Below are 16,067 nucleotides of genomic sequence, written 5' to 3'. Positions count from 1 at the left end.
TATTTACAGTTTGAATTTCGTCACGGCATGTATATTATAGGTTCCCCAAGGTCTTACGAAGCTTAGCTAACACTTGTCCGATTTCGGATTTCAATTGAATGCATTTTTGTGAATGTCAGAGTTAGGAGGAGGCAAGCTAGCTCTCATTGATGGACTCCAGCTCACCGCAGCTCTATCAATGAGACTCGCAGACAAGAGGTGTTTATTTCCCCGTATGTTTAAATAACTCAACACACATATCCATTATAAGATTAACTGGAACCTGCGGGCTGCGGTAAGAGACTGCGGGTGTAACAAGCTCGCTGACCGCGCTCTCAGTCACTCACCGGCCGGCCAGTAGCAGGAAGAGGGGAGGGAGAACAGCGAGCTGCAGGCCCTGGAGCTCTGTCAGGGCAGCGGCGTGTGGTAGTCCTGTCACCCAGAAAAGGGTAAGTTTGCGCGGGTATTGAGCACCGGGCTGCCGGCCGAGCTCAATCGAGCTCACAGCAGGCCGGGGTCTGTGACGGAAGACAGGCAGGGAGGCGATGTAGCAACCCAGGCAGCAGCGGCCGCTGAACACAGTCGAACAAAATTTGCAGTTAGCCATCCATTTTCGTAAAACGGCCCATATTTGAGCTTTACCTAGTTGATTTCTCACATAAAAAAAGTTTCAGAAGTGAATTTTGTAATGGAATAGCAGAGATCTGCGTGACCTAGATTCAGAAGACTACCTGATCTCAGGTCAGTTGTGTAGCCTATGTAAATGTTGGGGCGTGACCGTTCTCTTAATACACCCATGGGCGTGACAAAGGTACAGGTTTTGAGATGCTTACGTAAGCAACTAGCTTCGTTGAGATTCGCCCGTTTTCAGCGGCAGTTTCAAAATACGAGATTTTCATAGTAAAGGGTGTCAATGGGATTTTGAGCTTATATGTATGTCCTATTTACCCACGAACTGTCGTTATTCAACTATGACAGGGTAAAAATCGGTTTTGCATTCTATTACCCCTTTAAAAAGGATACTGAATTCACAAAGTATTTGGATAAGCACATCTCCCATGATTCGATTCAATTCTATCTATCTATCTATCTATCTATCTCGTGAACACCTTTACACAATCACACATTAAAAAGTGCTATAAAAACATTTTACATTCTGAATACAATGTATATATACAAGGTCAAAACACTATATGTAGCAGCTGTGTATCAAATAAACGTATTATAAAAATTATGTCATTTACACTGAATGTATGCTGCTTCAATCCAGATGAGTAGCCTATTGAAAGTATTTTCTGCGACTGAAAAAGGCATGTGTTGAGGATAAGGACCAGCCTGAACCGGAAGTATAAGTCTGAAACAGAGCTGAACAGTCCGACCAGTGTAATTAGTTATGTTATTAATTTGTTTACAATATTTTCAGGCTTCAACCAGTGAAAGACAGGGTCAGGGAGAGAGAGAGAGAGAAATTTGTTAGGCATTGAAGTAGGAGAGGAAGACAGCATCCAACAGCGTGTTGTTACGAAAATGAGTCCGTCCGTCTTACAAAAAAAAAAGGCTGTTCTTGCTTTCCACACCTATTCAATCTGTGCATCGAAGTGCTTGCCTGTCAAATTAGGGCAAACCCAAATTATAAACCTATTCAACTTTATGGCAAAGACCACCACCTGTCACTTTTTGCAGACAACATTATACATATCGCACCCCAGAACAACGCTCCCCACCTCCTGCATATAATTAAAGAATTTGGTAGCTTGTCAGGATACACCATTAATTGGGAGAAAAGCGAATTGCTTCCAATATCAGATGAGACAGATTTTGAATTATTATGTACAATGCCCTTTAAGATTGTGGATGATCAAATTAAATGCCTAGGTGTTATTGTGACACGAGAATATAGTAATCTGTTAAAGTCCAACTTGGATACTAAGATTTAGCAGTTGCGTCATAACATTGATTTCTGGAATACTTTAGCAATTTCTTTAAGATCGCATTAATGCGATAAAAATGGTGACACTCCCCAGATTCCTCTACATTTTTCAGTGCCTACTCTGCCAATATTTTACTTAAAGTAACTGGACTCCATTATCTCATCATTTGTCTGAAGCAATAAAGAGGCCAGAATATTAAAAAAAAACACTTATGTAAGGATAAGGTTAGGGGTGGTTTAGGTCTTCCTCAATTTCGCCTTTGTTACTGGACTGCAAATTTGAGAGTGTTCTCCCTCTGGCGCCAAAGGAAAATAAGCATCTTTTCACCAACTGTGACAGTCTCATTCCCTACCAGAATACAAATAAGAAACTATGTTAGAGCTCATCTCCCGGGCTACGAAAACAAACCTATAAACACTATACCCCCGCCCCGCAATCCCGGGCAGCGGACCCAGGGGTAGTCGGTCAGCGGGCCGGTAACGTTAGACCCAGCCCGCTGTTCAGCTCGTTCTCTGTAAGCGATGCAGCATGAAAGCACGGCGAACCAGCCGGTGTTAGTTAGCTAACGTTAGCTTGCTAACTCCGCCTTAACGTTACCTCCTCGTCACATCATTGACAGAAAACGAGAGACCCGGTGCTAATACGGCACCGGTGCCTTAACGACCGTTATCTACCGGACCGAATTGCAACGCAGATTTCGGTGCCACTGAAATGCCTGCGCTTCTCTCTGATGCTCCGAAAACGGACGAGGGAACCTAAACATCGCCGCATGTCACGCTAGTTAACACTACACTTAGCAGCAGGTAATGTTAACTAGCAGCTAGAGTAAACACGGTTAAAATGCTGACAGCTACACGGTGTAAAAGTGTGTCTGTCTGTATTTCACTGGAGAGGAACGTATGACGTTGTAGCTGCTGTTGTCGGAAAAACACCGATGTTGCGTTCACTTGAAATTGGCCTCGCCATACTCGTGCTGCATTCAAAGCTGTTGTAAAATACCCTTTTCCCATCCAGAGGTCGTTTTTGCCGTTCTAGAATGTCGTTTTTTTTTGTGCTCCTTTTTGAAACAAATAAATAAATAACATGCTGATTAAATATCAGGTAATAATCAAGCTACAGCTTTTAAAGGAATCTAAATCAGCCTCTGCTGGGTTGAAATTAGTGAAATTGTATAAAAAAAAAAAATAGTTAACACCAACATTAAGTGGCAAAATCCATTGTTATGTCTAAAAAATTATTTTAGATATAGTATAAGTTCAAGTTTAAGTCACCACTACGTCTGGTCAAAATATTGACTTAATATCTCAGAATATAAACTAAGAATCTCAAATTAATGAGAAAATGTAAAATATTGCTTTAGTATCTCAATATACTGATTTAGTAACTCAGAATATTGACTAAGAATCTCAAACCAATGAGAACATTTAAAATATTGACTTACAATCTTAATAAATTGACTCAACATCTCAAAGTATCGACTTAGTATCTCAATATATTGACTTAGTAACTTAGAATATTGACTAGGAATCTGAAAGTAATGACAAACTTTAAAATACTGACTTAGAATCTCAATATATTAACTTCTGCACACCGGCGTGCAACATATTACTTTGTCTAAGTCTGGAGATCCTTTTTTCTTGTTGAATGGGAAATCTATTGTTTGTTCCTACTGTTTCAACTGAATTTTATTAATGCTGATAGTGTTTGGATGCTTTCAACGGTTTGTTCGAATTCTGCATTAGCAAAACAATTTTTTTTTTATAAAATGATAACTCTTTACCTGGACAAGTGACTTTTGTGTATGGACAAGTGAAACGCAAATGTACTTGTCCGAAGGACAAGTGCCTCAAAAAGTTAATGTCAAGCCCTGGTATGTATCGACTTGTCTTACTCTAGGGGTTACGGTGAATAAGCTAAATTTCCAATAAGTTGGCGTGTTCCTTTTAAGCATCAAGGAAAGTGGAGCATGGTCTGATATTACAATGGGGTGGTAGACTATTTTATCAGCCTAGCAGGAAATGGTCTATATGAGAATATGCTTTGTTAACTGGAGAGAAAAATTAATAATCCCTCTCGGTTGGCTGTGCAAGCCTATGTTTGAGCTTTCCATCAGTGTTTTCAGGCAGATACTTGGAAATTATTTATCTAAAGAGGATCCAATATGCAGTTAAAGTCTCCACCGATTACTATATTGTCAGAAATATTTGGTGTTTTTGAAGACTCTTTGAAAAAAGCTTGGGCTATCAAAAGTTGATCTGTAAATATTAACAAATGCAATTGGTACAGAGTTTAAAGAGCCAGTTACAGTGGCCGGGTTGGCTCAGTGGTAGAGCAGGCGCACATATACGCAGAGGTCCAGGTTTGAATCCGACCTGTGACAATTTTCCATGTCTTCCCCCTCAAAGAAGCAAGCAGGAAAGGTTAACACATTAAACATTTTAACAGCTTATTAACGTGCGCTTGTTGCCCCGTGTGCGCTGATGTGCTCATCTGTTGACATTTCCGAATGCCTTCCTACAGTTGCTTAATAAAAAAGGGCTTTCCACACAAAAACGTAGCCTACATGTGTCAAAATTGATTTTAACTGTGTCGGGCTAGGGTTGGGCTCGGACACAAATTTCTTAATGCCTGTCGGGCTCGGGCCGGGTTCGGTCACGGCTCTGTCGGACGCGGGCCGGGCTCGGACACAAAAATTCGGTCCGATCCGGACTCTAATGTCCATGGATGCATTGATGTGTGAGGAGGGAAACCTTGTACTCAATCCTGGTGGAGACGCGAAGCCAGTGGAGTGAGTGGAGAATGGGGGTAATGTGCTCATGTTTCCGCACTCTCATCAGGGTCCTAGCTGCAGAGTTTTGGATGTACTGAAGCCTCTGCAGACTCTTTCTAGGAAACCCAATGAGAAGTGCATTGCAGTAGTCCAGTCTGGAGGAGACAAAGGCATGAACCAGCTTTTCGGCATCTGAGAGGGAGAGAATGGGGCGGAGTTTGGAGATGTTACGGAGGTGGTAGAAAGAGGAGCCTTGCATAGGAGATTTATATGTGCTTCAAAGGTGAGTTGGGAGTCCTCTTTTACACCAAGATTTGTGACTGTTGATTAGGGTTGGGTACCGTTTGGATTTTTACGATTCCGATGCCGAACCGGTACTTTTAAAACGATACCGATTCCTAAACCGATTCTTGAAAAACTGAAAAATGACATAAAAGAGAGTTGTTGTTGTTTTTTTTTATGGAGTTTTTTTTTTTTTTTATTGTAAATGGTTTAAATTGAACAATATATTAATGTTTTAAAGTACTTAAATATATAATAGGGCCCGAAGGGCTGCAGCCTCTGCCGTGAAAGAGGCAAAGCAGCGGGTGTGGGAGAAGTTTGGAGAAGACATGGAGAAGGACTTTCGGTCGGCACCAAAGTGCTTCTGGAAAAGTGTTCGCCACCTCAGGAGGGGGAAGCGGGGAACCATCCAAGCTGTGTACAGTAAGAATGGGACACTGTTGACCTCAACTGAGGAGGTAATAGGGCGGTGGAAGGAGCACTTTGAGGAACTCCTGAATCCGACTAATACGCCCTCTATGTTAGAGGCAGAGCTGGAGGATAACGGGGGATTGTCGTCGATTTCCCAGGCGGAAGTCACTGATGTAGTTAAACAACTCCACAGTGGCAAAGCCCCGGGGATTGATGAGATCCGTCCAGAAATGCTCAAGGCTCTGGGTGTGGAGGGGCTGTCCTGGTTGACACGACTCTTCAACATTGCGTGGAAGTCTGGAACAGTGCCAAAGGAGTGGCAGACTGGGGTGGTGGTTCCCCTTTTTAAAAAGGGGGACCAGAGGGTGTGTGCCAATTACAGGGGTATCACACTTCTCAGCCTCCCTGGTAAAGTCTACTCCAAGGTGCTGTAAAGGAGAGTTCGGCCGATAGTCGAACCTCGGGTTGAGGAGAAACAATGCGGATTCCGTCCTGGTCGTGGAACAACGGACCAGCTCTTCACTCTCGCAAGGATCCTGGAGGGAACCTGGGAGTATGCCCAACCGGTCTACATGTGTTTTGTGGATTTGGAGAAGGCGTATGACCGGGTCCCCCGGGAGATACTGTGGGAGGTGCTGCGGGAGTATGGGGTGAGGGGGTCTCTACTCAGGGCCATCCAATCTCCGTACGACCAAAGTGAGAGCTGTGTCCGGGTTCTCGGCAGTAAGTCGGACTCGTTTCAGGTGAGGGTTGGCCTCCGCCAGGGCTGCGCTTTGTCACCAATCCTGTAATATTTATGGACAGGATATCAAGGCGTAGTCGGGGTGGGGAGGGGTTGCAGTTCGGTGGGCTGGGGATCTCATCGCTGCTCTTTGCAGATGATGTGGTCCTGATGGCATCATCGGCCTGTGACCTTCAGCACTCACTGGATCGGTTCGCAGCCGAGTGTGAAGCGGTTGGGATGAGGATCAGCACCTCTAAATCGGAGGCCATGGTTCTCATCAGGAAACCGATGGAATGCCTTCTCCAGGTAGGGAATGAGTCCTTACCCCAAGTGAAGGAGTTGAAGTACCTTGGGGTTTTGTCCGCGAGTGAGGGGACAATGGAGCGGGAGATTGGTTGGAGAATCGGCGCAGCGGGTGCGGTATTACATTCAATCTATCGCACCGTTGTGACGAAAAGAGAGCGGAGCCAGAAGGCAAAGCTCTCGATCTACCGGTCAGTTTTCATTCCTACCCTCACCTATGGTCATGAAGGCTGGGTCATGACCGAAAGAACGAGATCCAGGGTACAAGCGGCCAAAATGGGTTTCCTCAGGAGGGTGGCTGGCGTCTCCCTTAAATATAGGGTGAGAAGCTCAGTCATCCGTGAGGAGCTCGGAGTAGAGCCGCTGCTCCTTTGCGTCGAAAGGAGCCAGTTGAGGTGGTTCGGGCATCTGGTAAGGATGCCCCCTGGGCGCCTCTCTAGGGAGGTGTTCCAGGCACGTCCAGCTGGGAGGAGGCCTCGGGGAAGACCCAGGACTAGGTGGAGGGATTATATCTCCAACCTGGCCTGGGAACGCTTCGGGATCCCCCAGTCGGAGCTGATTAATGTTGCTCGGGAAAGGGAAGTTTGGGGTCCCCTGCTGGAGCTGCTACCCCCGCGACCCGACACCGGATAAGCGGACGAAGATGGATGGATGGATGGATGGACCTAAGTCACCTAACACATAACTACAATAATTTAACAAATAACAGTTACACTATTAACAAGTAACAATAAAATAAATTTTGAGTTGGTATGCCAACCAGCTTCAAACTTTAGCAGTTCTTTTGCAGAAAAATGACCATATTTGCCTTCTCTGGCAAGATAGGACACCTCCTGACTTATGGCATGTCCTGCACAGGAGAAAACTCTCTCAGACTGTGTCCAAGAGGTCTGCACACACAGGTATGAGTTTGAAAGGGCAGACAATTTGGGGAGGCTGTCCTGCCTCCCCCACCACCCGGCTACAGGCTCTTGTCCTGAACGATAGACTAGCAGAGCAAGTGTAATATGTTTACTAGCGATCATGTCCAGTCAGTGAATGGTTAATATGCTTTCATGTCCGTTTTGGTGAGACCAGAGGGAAAATATGCCATTTTAAAAGTAGCCTACATTTACGGTAGCTAGCTAACGGTAGACTACAGAGAAAGTGTGATATTTTTACGTCCGTTTCGGAGGGTGTACAAAACAGAACACAACAGAGGGAAAATATTTTAGTTGCAACCGAAATGAGGAACCGAAATTTGGGTTCTAATCTGGTCCGAATACTACCGTTTGCGTAGGAACCGGTTCCATAATGGAACCGGGTTTCGGTACCCAACCCTACTGTTGATGAGAGGGGGATGTTGGAGCCAGAAAAGGTGATGCTGGTTATGGATGATGATTTGGTCTGGTGCGGAGTGCCAACCAGGATGGCTTCGGTTTTGGAGCTGTTGAGTTGAAGGAAGTTGTGCCACATCCATTCCTTTATCTCCTCCAGACACATGCAAGTTTTGATGGAGATGACTGTGAGGGTGGGGTTTCAGCTGTGGCATTTACATAGAGCTGTATGTCATCAGCATAGCAGTGGAATGAAATTTTGTGACGGCTGATGATTTGGCCAAGGGGGTGAGTTAGACGATGAAGAGGATGGGGCCAAGGACACCGCAAGTAACTGTGTGTGGATTTGATTTGGAGTGGCCCAGGGAGATGTATTCTGTCCGGTTTGTGAGGTATGATTTGAACCAACTGAGGGCAGTATCATTTATTTTCCTTACAAATGGGGCACCATTTGAAAGGGAACTAAACAGGCTTTCCAACGGCATAAGATTTATTGCCAAAAAGCTTTGTTACCACAGAGAAATAATCTACCAAACACAAATTTCCTTACTTTTTGTGCTAAGTTTTTATATATATATATTCTGTGACTCTCTAAATTGTCAGTCTGTTCATAGTGGAAATATTAAGGTTAGTATAATCTATAGCTCTGGAAAATAGCATAAACTTTTTTTATTATCAGCATTTAGTACAAGTCTTAGGTCTTTAAGAGCCTCTTGCAGAATGTTTAAAGAAACGCTGTTAGTTTCCAATAGATAAACTGAATCAGCAACATAATACAGCTTTGTGTCATCCGTGTACAGATGGGCATGACAGTTTACCAAAAATGAGATTATATTATTGATATAGATGGTGAAAAGAACTGGACCTAAAGTTGAGCCCTATGGAACACCTTTTGGTACGGTTAATACTCAGAATTGTAGCTTCCTAGTTTAACAGATTGTTGTCTCTCTGATAGGTAGTTCTTACACTAATTACATGCATTAATATTAAAGCCAATATTATGTACCCTCTGTAAGAGCAGGTAATGATCTACTGTGTCAAAGGTCAACAAATAGTGCGGCACAGTGCTTTTTTCTTTATCTAAGGCTGATGTAATGTAATTTACAACCAAAGTAACAGCAGTTATAGTACTGTGGGAATGGATGTGAGGTGCCAGGGGTAGGGTATGGTGAACCTCTCCTTTCTTTGCTGCTGTTTGAGTTTTGCAAATGTGTTGGAGTTGGTCCTCGTTATCACCTGACTGACACCTTGTTTTGTTTTTTTTGCTGTATAGGCCAAGCTGGCTAAAAACTATGGTATGACTCGAATGGATCCGTACTGTAGGGTCCGACTGGGCTATGCAGTTTACGAAACACCAACTGCTCACAATGGAGCCAAGAACCCGCGCTGGAACAAGGTGATCCAGTGCACAGTGCCTCCTGGGGTGGACTCCTTCTACCTGGAGATCTTTGACGAGGTGAGGAGGTTGCAGAGGCCACAGAGTTCATCTGACCTGCTAATTATGTACAGTTTGTTTATGGGGACTGTTTGTCTGTCAGAATTGCAGTTTTTTTAATTGTTATTCTAATCTACTATTTGGCTTTTAATATATTTAATTGATGAGGAAAGTCGCAACATCTTTTACATAAAAAAAGACAGCACTGTGTAGATTACATGCAACTGAAAACAAGTGATGCCTGGAGTAGACCTATCCTAAAAGTAAAAATGGCTGAATGCACTTATTAGAAGTCCCTTTGGACATCAGCTTAATGTAATGAAATATAATGTAAATGTAAAGGTTACAGGCCACTTGGACTATTGATTAATAATTTATTAAAAATGATGTAAATGGCTTTAGTGAACCAATATAGTTCAATAAATACTTGTACTTTTACTAGTACAATATTTTAGTACTCAGTCAGGTTTAAGAGACATGTTCTGTTCCAGACAATTATCTGCTGCTGACAACCGAGCAAAAGCCCCATATAAAATCTTGTGTTTTGTTTCTACCTTTTTGCATATGTGTTGCATCTCATGAGCATGTATTTGTCTGTTTCCATGTTTTTGCTGATGTGCCATCCAGAGAGCGTTCTCCATGGACGACAGGATAGCATGGACTCATGTCACCATCCCTGAAGGCCTGAGGGAGGGCAGTGTGGTGGATGAGTGGTTCAGCCTAAGTGGCAGGCAGGGCGACGACAAGGAGGGCATGATCAACCTGGTGATGTCTTTTGCTGTAAGTGATTTACTTTAAAAGTCTGACACATGTCAATCTTATTCGTCATAATGGTGTGTGTGTGTGTGTGTGTGTGTGTGTGAAAATAAGTGTTAGTGTATGCAACCTCTCTCTGTCTGTAGTTACCACTCTGTCTCACTCAATGTCCCACCCACAGCACTATCTGGTTAATTACACGTCACAAGTTATACCCAATCAACACCACTGAAGGCTGCTGTGCCTCTTAAGGTCAACGTTGCTCTTCTGAGCGAGACAGAGCTATGTCCAAGCAGATATTACTGAAGTTGACAAAAACACACAGTCTTTCTGCTGGTAACGTTCTGCCGTCACAGCAAAATAAATAAATCACAAAACGGAAAATAGTTACTGGATGTTCAGTTTTATGAGTACAAGAACTGCAAGAAGAGGAAGAGGTAAGACGGCACCTGGATGCAAGCAAGAGATGTTATCCATGACCAGATTACCATAGTTTGTAAAATGCAGTGCAGCGATGACATTTCATACACTACGACTTTATTCTTGAAATCTGGGAGAACACAGATATGTGGGAAATGTTTTAATTGTGCAGAAAGTTTTGAATAGCAGAAATCTTGCTAAAACTAATATGAGCTATTTATGTCCAGGGTTATATAAATGAAATTGCATTATCATTGATGCGATCAGGCGCCACATTCTCATTTAAAGAGGTTACTTCCCCCAACAAAAGACACAAAAGAAGAGGGAAGAGTATATCATGCCTATATGTGTGCTGACTGCGTTATTATGGATCCTACGTAACTTCTAGGCAAGTCCCCCTACAAAGCAGCTCGATTGGTTGGGGTTAGCCATTGACCTTGATTGGTTAAGGTTAGGATAGCTGATTGGTCAGGGGATAGGACTTGAACAAATCGGGTTATGTTACCTTGCATAAGCATGGACGCCTGGCCAATAGTAGTGTTTGTGAATGCTATTGAAGGGCTGGTCTTGCCTAGATGGGTTGGTTCCATAATAACGCGCGCTGACTCGACAGAACATTAAATGAGACAAGTTGATCTACAGGAGAATGAATATTAGAAAATAATACAGAATGTCTGAGAGCCTTACTGCATTATATTCCATTATATTCATATTTCTTTTTTTTATTTTACATAAAAAAACATTTCCATCAAAATGTATGAAGAAGAAAATCATCAGGAAATGAAGTCCAACGTGTCCCTTGAGATATCTTATGGTAAAACACATTCAGTACAAGCAGTGAAGCTTGACTATGTCTTTGTTTCAGTCCTTACCAGCAGGGATGATGACTCAGCCTGTGGTCCTAATGCCCTCTGTGTATCAGCAAGGAGTAGGATATGTGCCCATTGCAGGTCAGAGACACACACACACACACACACACACACACACACACACACACACACACTGTGGCTCTGGAGGATTCAATTTAACTTTGTTTAATTAGTATAGTACTATAGTAGACCTGACAATTCCCACAAGAGCAAGCATTTAGTGAAAAAACTTCAGGCAGACCCAGGCTCTTGGTGGGTGGCCATCTGATTCCACAGGAGAGGAGCCTGATAGCTGAAGGTTCTGGCTCTACTTTTGGAGACTGGGAACCACAAGTAACTCTGCATTCTGGGACCGCTGTGTTCTAGTGGGGCCATAGGGTACTATGATTGTGCCTGACCATTAAGAGCTTTAAAGGTCAGGAGAAGCCAGAGCAATGCCTTCCAGAGTAGCTAAATCTTTAGATAAGGAGCTTTGGCGATGTTTTTTTGCCAAGTACAATAACTTGGTTGTTGTAGGTCATCCAGGATTGTATGTCCTTAATATGGAGCTAGAACAGTCTCAATAAAAATAAATGCACACACTACATTCACATATGCACACACAGGATTCATACATGCACACACATGATTCATAAATACACACACAGGATACACAAATGCGCACAAAATTCACAAATACACACACAAAATTCATAAATGCATAAACAATTCATAAATGCACACAAAATTCATAAATGCACACACAATTCAGAAATGCACACACAATTCAGAAATGCAAACAAAATTTACAAATGCACACAAGATTCAGAAATGCACAGGACAAGATTCAGAAATGTATTTCTGATGCACACACAAATATATCTTGATTTACAAACTGCTTTCGGTCTGTGAGCTGTGAAGCATTTGTGTGTGAATTTTGAGACTCCCCTGACGTGGCTCAACTCACAAATGCATTTTTTTAAACAGGGAATGATCTGCAACCAATCAGATATCTCCCTTGTTTTAGCCAATCACAAGAACGCACCCGTGGGGAATTGTTTACTTATTCAATTCAATTCAATTTTATTTATTGTATCAAATCATAACATAGGTTATCTCGAGACACTTTACAGATAGAGTAGGTCTAGACCACACTCTATAATTTACAAAGCACCAACAATTCCAACAATTACAGTAATTCCCTCAAGAGCAAGCAGTGCGACAGTGGCGAGGAAAAACTCCCTCTTGGGAAGAAACCTCGGACAGACCCAGGCACTTGGTATGCGGTGTCTGACGGGCCGGTTGGGGGTGTGATGAACAGTGGCAATAGTAGTCACATTAATAATGGAACAGTGACTGGATGTAGCGGGAAGCTACAGGGTTCAGCAGGAAGCAGTATGACACTGCAGGGCACCGCTGAGCTCGGCAGGGAGTGCAGCAGGACCACGGCGACAGCTGGAACCAGGATCTTGCTCCCATTCTACTTTTAGAGACTCTAGGTACCACCAGTAACTCTGCATTCTGGGAGCGCAGTGCTCTAGTGGGACAATAGGGTATTAGGAGCTCTTCTAGATATGATGGTGCTAGACCTTTTGTAGGTCAAGAGAAGGATTTTAAACTCAATCCTGGATTCAACAGGAAGCCAGTGCAGAGAAGCTAATACAGGAGAAATATGATCTCTTTTCTTAGTTCTTGTGAGAACACTCGCTGCAGCATTCTGGATCAGCTGGAGAGTCTTAAGGGACTTATTTGAGCAACCTGACAGTAGGGAATTACAATAGTCCAGCCTGGACGTAACAAATGCATGGACTAGTTTTTCAGCGTCGTTTTGAGACAGGATATTCCTAATTTTGGCAATGTTATGAAGATGAAAAAAGGCTGTTCTTGAGGTTTGTTTTAGATTGGCATTAAAGGATATATCCTGATCAAAAATACAGTAACTCCTACATTTCTGACAGTAGTGCTGGAGGCCAGGGCAATACCATCCAGAGTAGCTATGTCTTTAGATAATGAGGTTCTGAGGTGTTTAGGTCCCAGTACAATAACTTCAGTTTTGTTAGGGGTTTAACATTAGAAAATTATAGGTCATCAAGGATTTTATATCTTTAATGCACGCTTGAAATTTAGCTAGCTGACTGGTTTCGTCTGGTTTGACTTACAAGTATAATTGGGTGTCATCCTCATAACAGTGAAAGTTAATTGAGTGTTTCCTAATAATAATGCCTAGAGGAATCATATATATAAGGAGAATAGAATTGGTCCAAGCACTGAGCCTTGAGGAACCCCATGGCTAACTTTAGCGTACTTGGAGGATTTATCATTAACATTAACAAATTGAGATTGATCAGAGAAATAGGACTTAAACCAGCTTAGAGCAATTCCTTTAATGCCAACCAAGTGTTCCAATCTCTGGAACAGGATTGAATGGTCAATAGTGTCAAATGCAGCACTAAGGTCTAGTAAAACAAGAATGGAGACAAGTCCTTTGTCTGCAGCAGTTAAAAGGTCGTTAGTAATTTTCACCAGTGCCGTCTCTGTGCTATGATGCTTTCTAAATTATATTATATTTATTATATATATTATATTAAATTATAAAAGCAGTCTAAGTATATGTCGAGACTAGTTGTTATTTCTAGCGACTCTGCGTTTAAAGGTGAACCGTTAGAAGTTGAGGGCAAAAGGTGATGAATTTTATCTCTAATTGTTATAATTTTATCATTAAAGAAGCTCATGAAGTCATCACTACTCAGAGCTAGAGGAATAGATGGCTCAGTAGAGCTGTAGCTATCTGTCAGCCTGGCTACAGTGCTTAAAAGAAACCTTGGGTTGTTCTTGTTTTCTTCTATTAGTGATGAGTAATAGTCTGATCTGGCCTTTCTTAGGGCCTTCCTATAGGTTTTGAGACTTTCTTGCCAATCCAAACGGGATTCTTCCACTTTTGTGGAACGCCACTTACATTCGAGGTTTCGCGAGATTTGTTTTAATTTGCGAGTTTGGGAGTTATACCAAGGTGCTAATTTCCTTTGCTTCATCATCTTCTTTTTCAGGGGAGCAACGGAGTCTAAGGTCGTCCATAGGCAAGTCGTAGCACCGTCTACAAATGTATCAATTTGAGAGGGACTGAGGTTAACATAGAGGTCCTCAGTTATGTTAAGGCATGACATAGAGTCGAATGCTGTTGGAATATCTTCTTTAAATTTAGCTATAGCACTGTCAGATAGGCATCTGGTGTAGAAGCTTTTATCTAATTTAATATAGTCAGGTAGTAAGAATTCAAAAGTGATTAAAGAATGATCTGTTAATACCGAATTCTGCGGAAATATTATTAAATCCTCAATTTCAATACCATATACCAGCACAAGGTCGAGGGTGTGGTTAAAACAGTGTGTCGCCTTGTGCACATTGACTGAAACCGATTGAATCCATTAATGAGTTGAAAGCAGTATTAAGGCTATCATTGTCAACGTCCACATGGATATTAAAATCACCTACAATAAGTACTTGGTCTGATTTAAGGACTAAACATGATAAAAACTTTGAGAATTCAGATAAAAAGTCAGAATACGGACCTGGAGCCCTCTAAATAACAACAAATATAATTGGCTGTAATGTTTTCCATTTTGGATGTTGAAGATTAAGAACAAGACTTTCAAAGGAGTTATAATTTAATTTAGGTTTAGGAGTAATTAACAGGCTTGCATCAAAGATGGCTGCAACTCCCCCTCCTCGGCCTGAGTCTCTAGGAATTTGAGTATTAATATGACTGGGAGGAGTGGCTTCATTTATACTAACATAGTCTTCATGGCCCAGCCAGGTTTCAGTAAGACCAAATAAATCAATGTTATTATCTGATATCAACTCGTTTACCAATAATGCTAGAAGACAGAGATCTAATATTTAATAGTCCACATCTAATTTTCCTATTTTGTTCTATCGTTGCAGTCGTTTTAATTCCAATTAGGTTGTTAAGTATAGCGCATCTTTTGTTTACCTTTGATTTAACCGATCTGAGTCGGGGAACAGACACCGTGCTTATTAGACTATGAGTGGGTGACTGCTCCAACGGAAGCACAGAGGGGCGCGTAGTACTGCACCCCTGATTACTAATATCAGACTTGGTTTGTCATGGTTTATGTCTGATAAACTCGGTCAGATTTTTTGATATGAGAGCGGCTCCGTCCCAGGTGGGATGAATGCCGTCTCTCTCCATCAGACCAGGCTTTCCCCAGAACGCCCCCCAGTTATTCACATAGCCCACATCATTAGCTGGGCACCACCCCAACAACCAGCGGTGGAAGGATGACGTACGGCTGTACATTTCATCATTGGTCAGGTTTGGCAGGGGTCCAGAGAAAACTACTGAGTCCGACATTGTCTTTGCGTATGCACAAAGTGACTCAACATTCAATTTAGTGATCTCCGATTTACGACCATTACCCCCTACGTGAAGTATGATCTTACTGTATTTATGGTTCTTTTTAACCAGCAGCTCTAGATGGGTTTCTATATCGCCCGCTCTAGCCCCGGGGACACATATATATATAGTATATATATATAGTAGTAGGTACTGTAGCCGCTGGGGCCGCCGGCTTCACATATCGCAGTATAGAGCTCCCAATAACCAGAATTGGCTTCTCAGCGGGTGTATCACTGAGTAGGGAGAAACTGTTAGAGAGGCAAAGACGCTCCGGTTTTGAGCGACCGTCATCATGTGCACTCCTTGGTCTAGATCTAACGCTACGCTTCCCTCTAACGCTACGCTTCCCTCGGACAGTCACCCACTCGCCCGGCTGCTCGGGGTCTGACGGGGGACAGCTAGCAGAAGTTAAAGAAGCTACAGAAGCTACAGTATGGTGGTCCGCATTAACTACATGGTGCTGGCTAGCTACGGA

At 42.6% G+C, this 16,067-nt stretch overlaps 1 protein-coding gene across 3 annotated transcripts in view; it reads left to right on the top strand.

The window, feature by feature from the left end:
• Positions 1 to 16,067, top strand: part of tollip (toll interacting protein) — a 53,926-nt gene that overhangs the window by 11,283 nt on the left and 26,576 nt on the right. For all 3 annotated transcript variants that reach the window (XR_003694772.1, XM_028604012.1, XM_028604130.1), the window contains 3 exons: positions 8,990 to 9,172; positions 9,779 to 9,931; positions 11,193 to 11,277. Coding sequence is in view for 2 of the 3 variants with exons in the window: in XM_028604012.1 (XP_028459813.1) it covers positions 8,990 to 9,172; positions 9,779 to 9,931; positions 11,193 to 11,277 (421 nt within the window). In the remaining variant the exon portion in view is untranslated. The remainder of the gene's footprint in view (positions 1 to 8,989; positions 9,173 to 9,778; positions 9,932 to 11,192; positions 11,278 to 16,067) is intronic.

The sequence above is a fragment of the Perca flavescens genome, chromosome 1 (genome assembly GCF_004354835.1).
Source record: "Perca flavescens isolate YP-PL-M2 chromosome 1, PFLA_1.0, whole genome shotgun sequence".
Classification (NCBI taxonomy): Eukaryota; Metazoa; Chordata; class Actinopteri; order Perciformes; family Percidae; genus Perca; species Perca flavescens.
The sequence above is the reverse complement of the archived record's forward strand: the minus strand, read 5'-3'. Positions and strand labels throughout refer to the sequence as shown.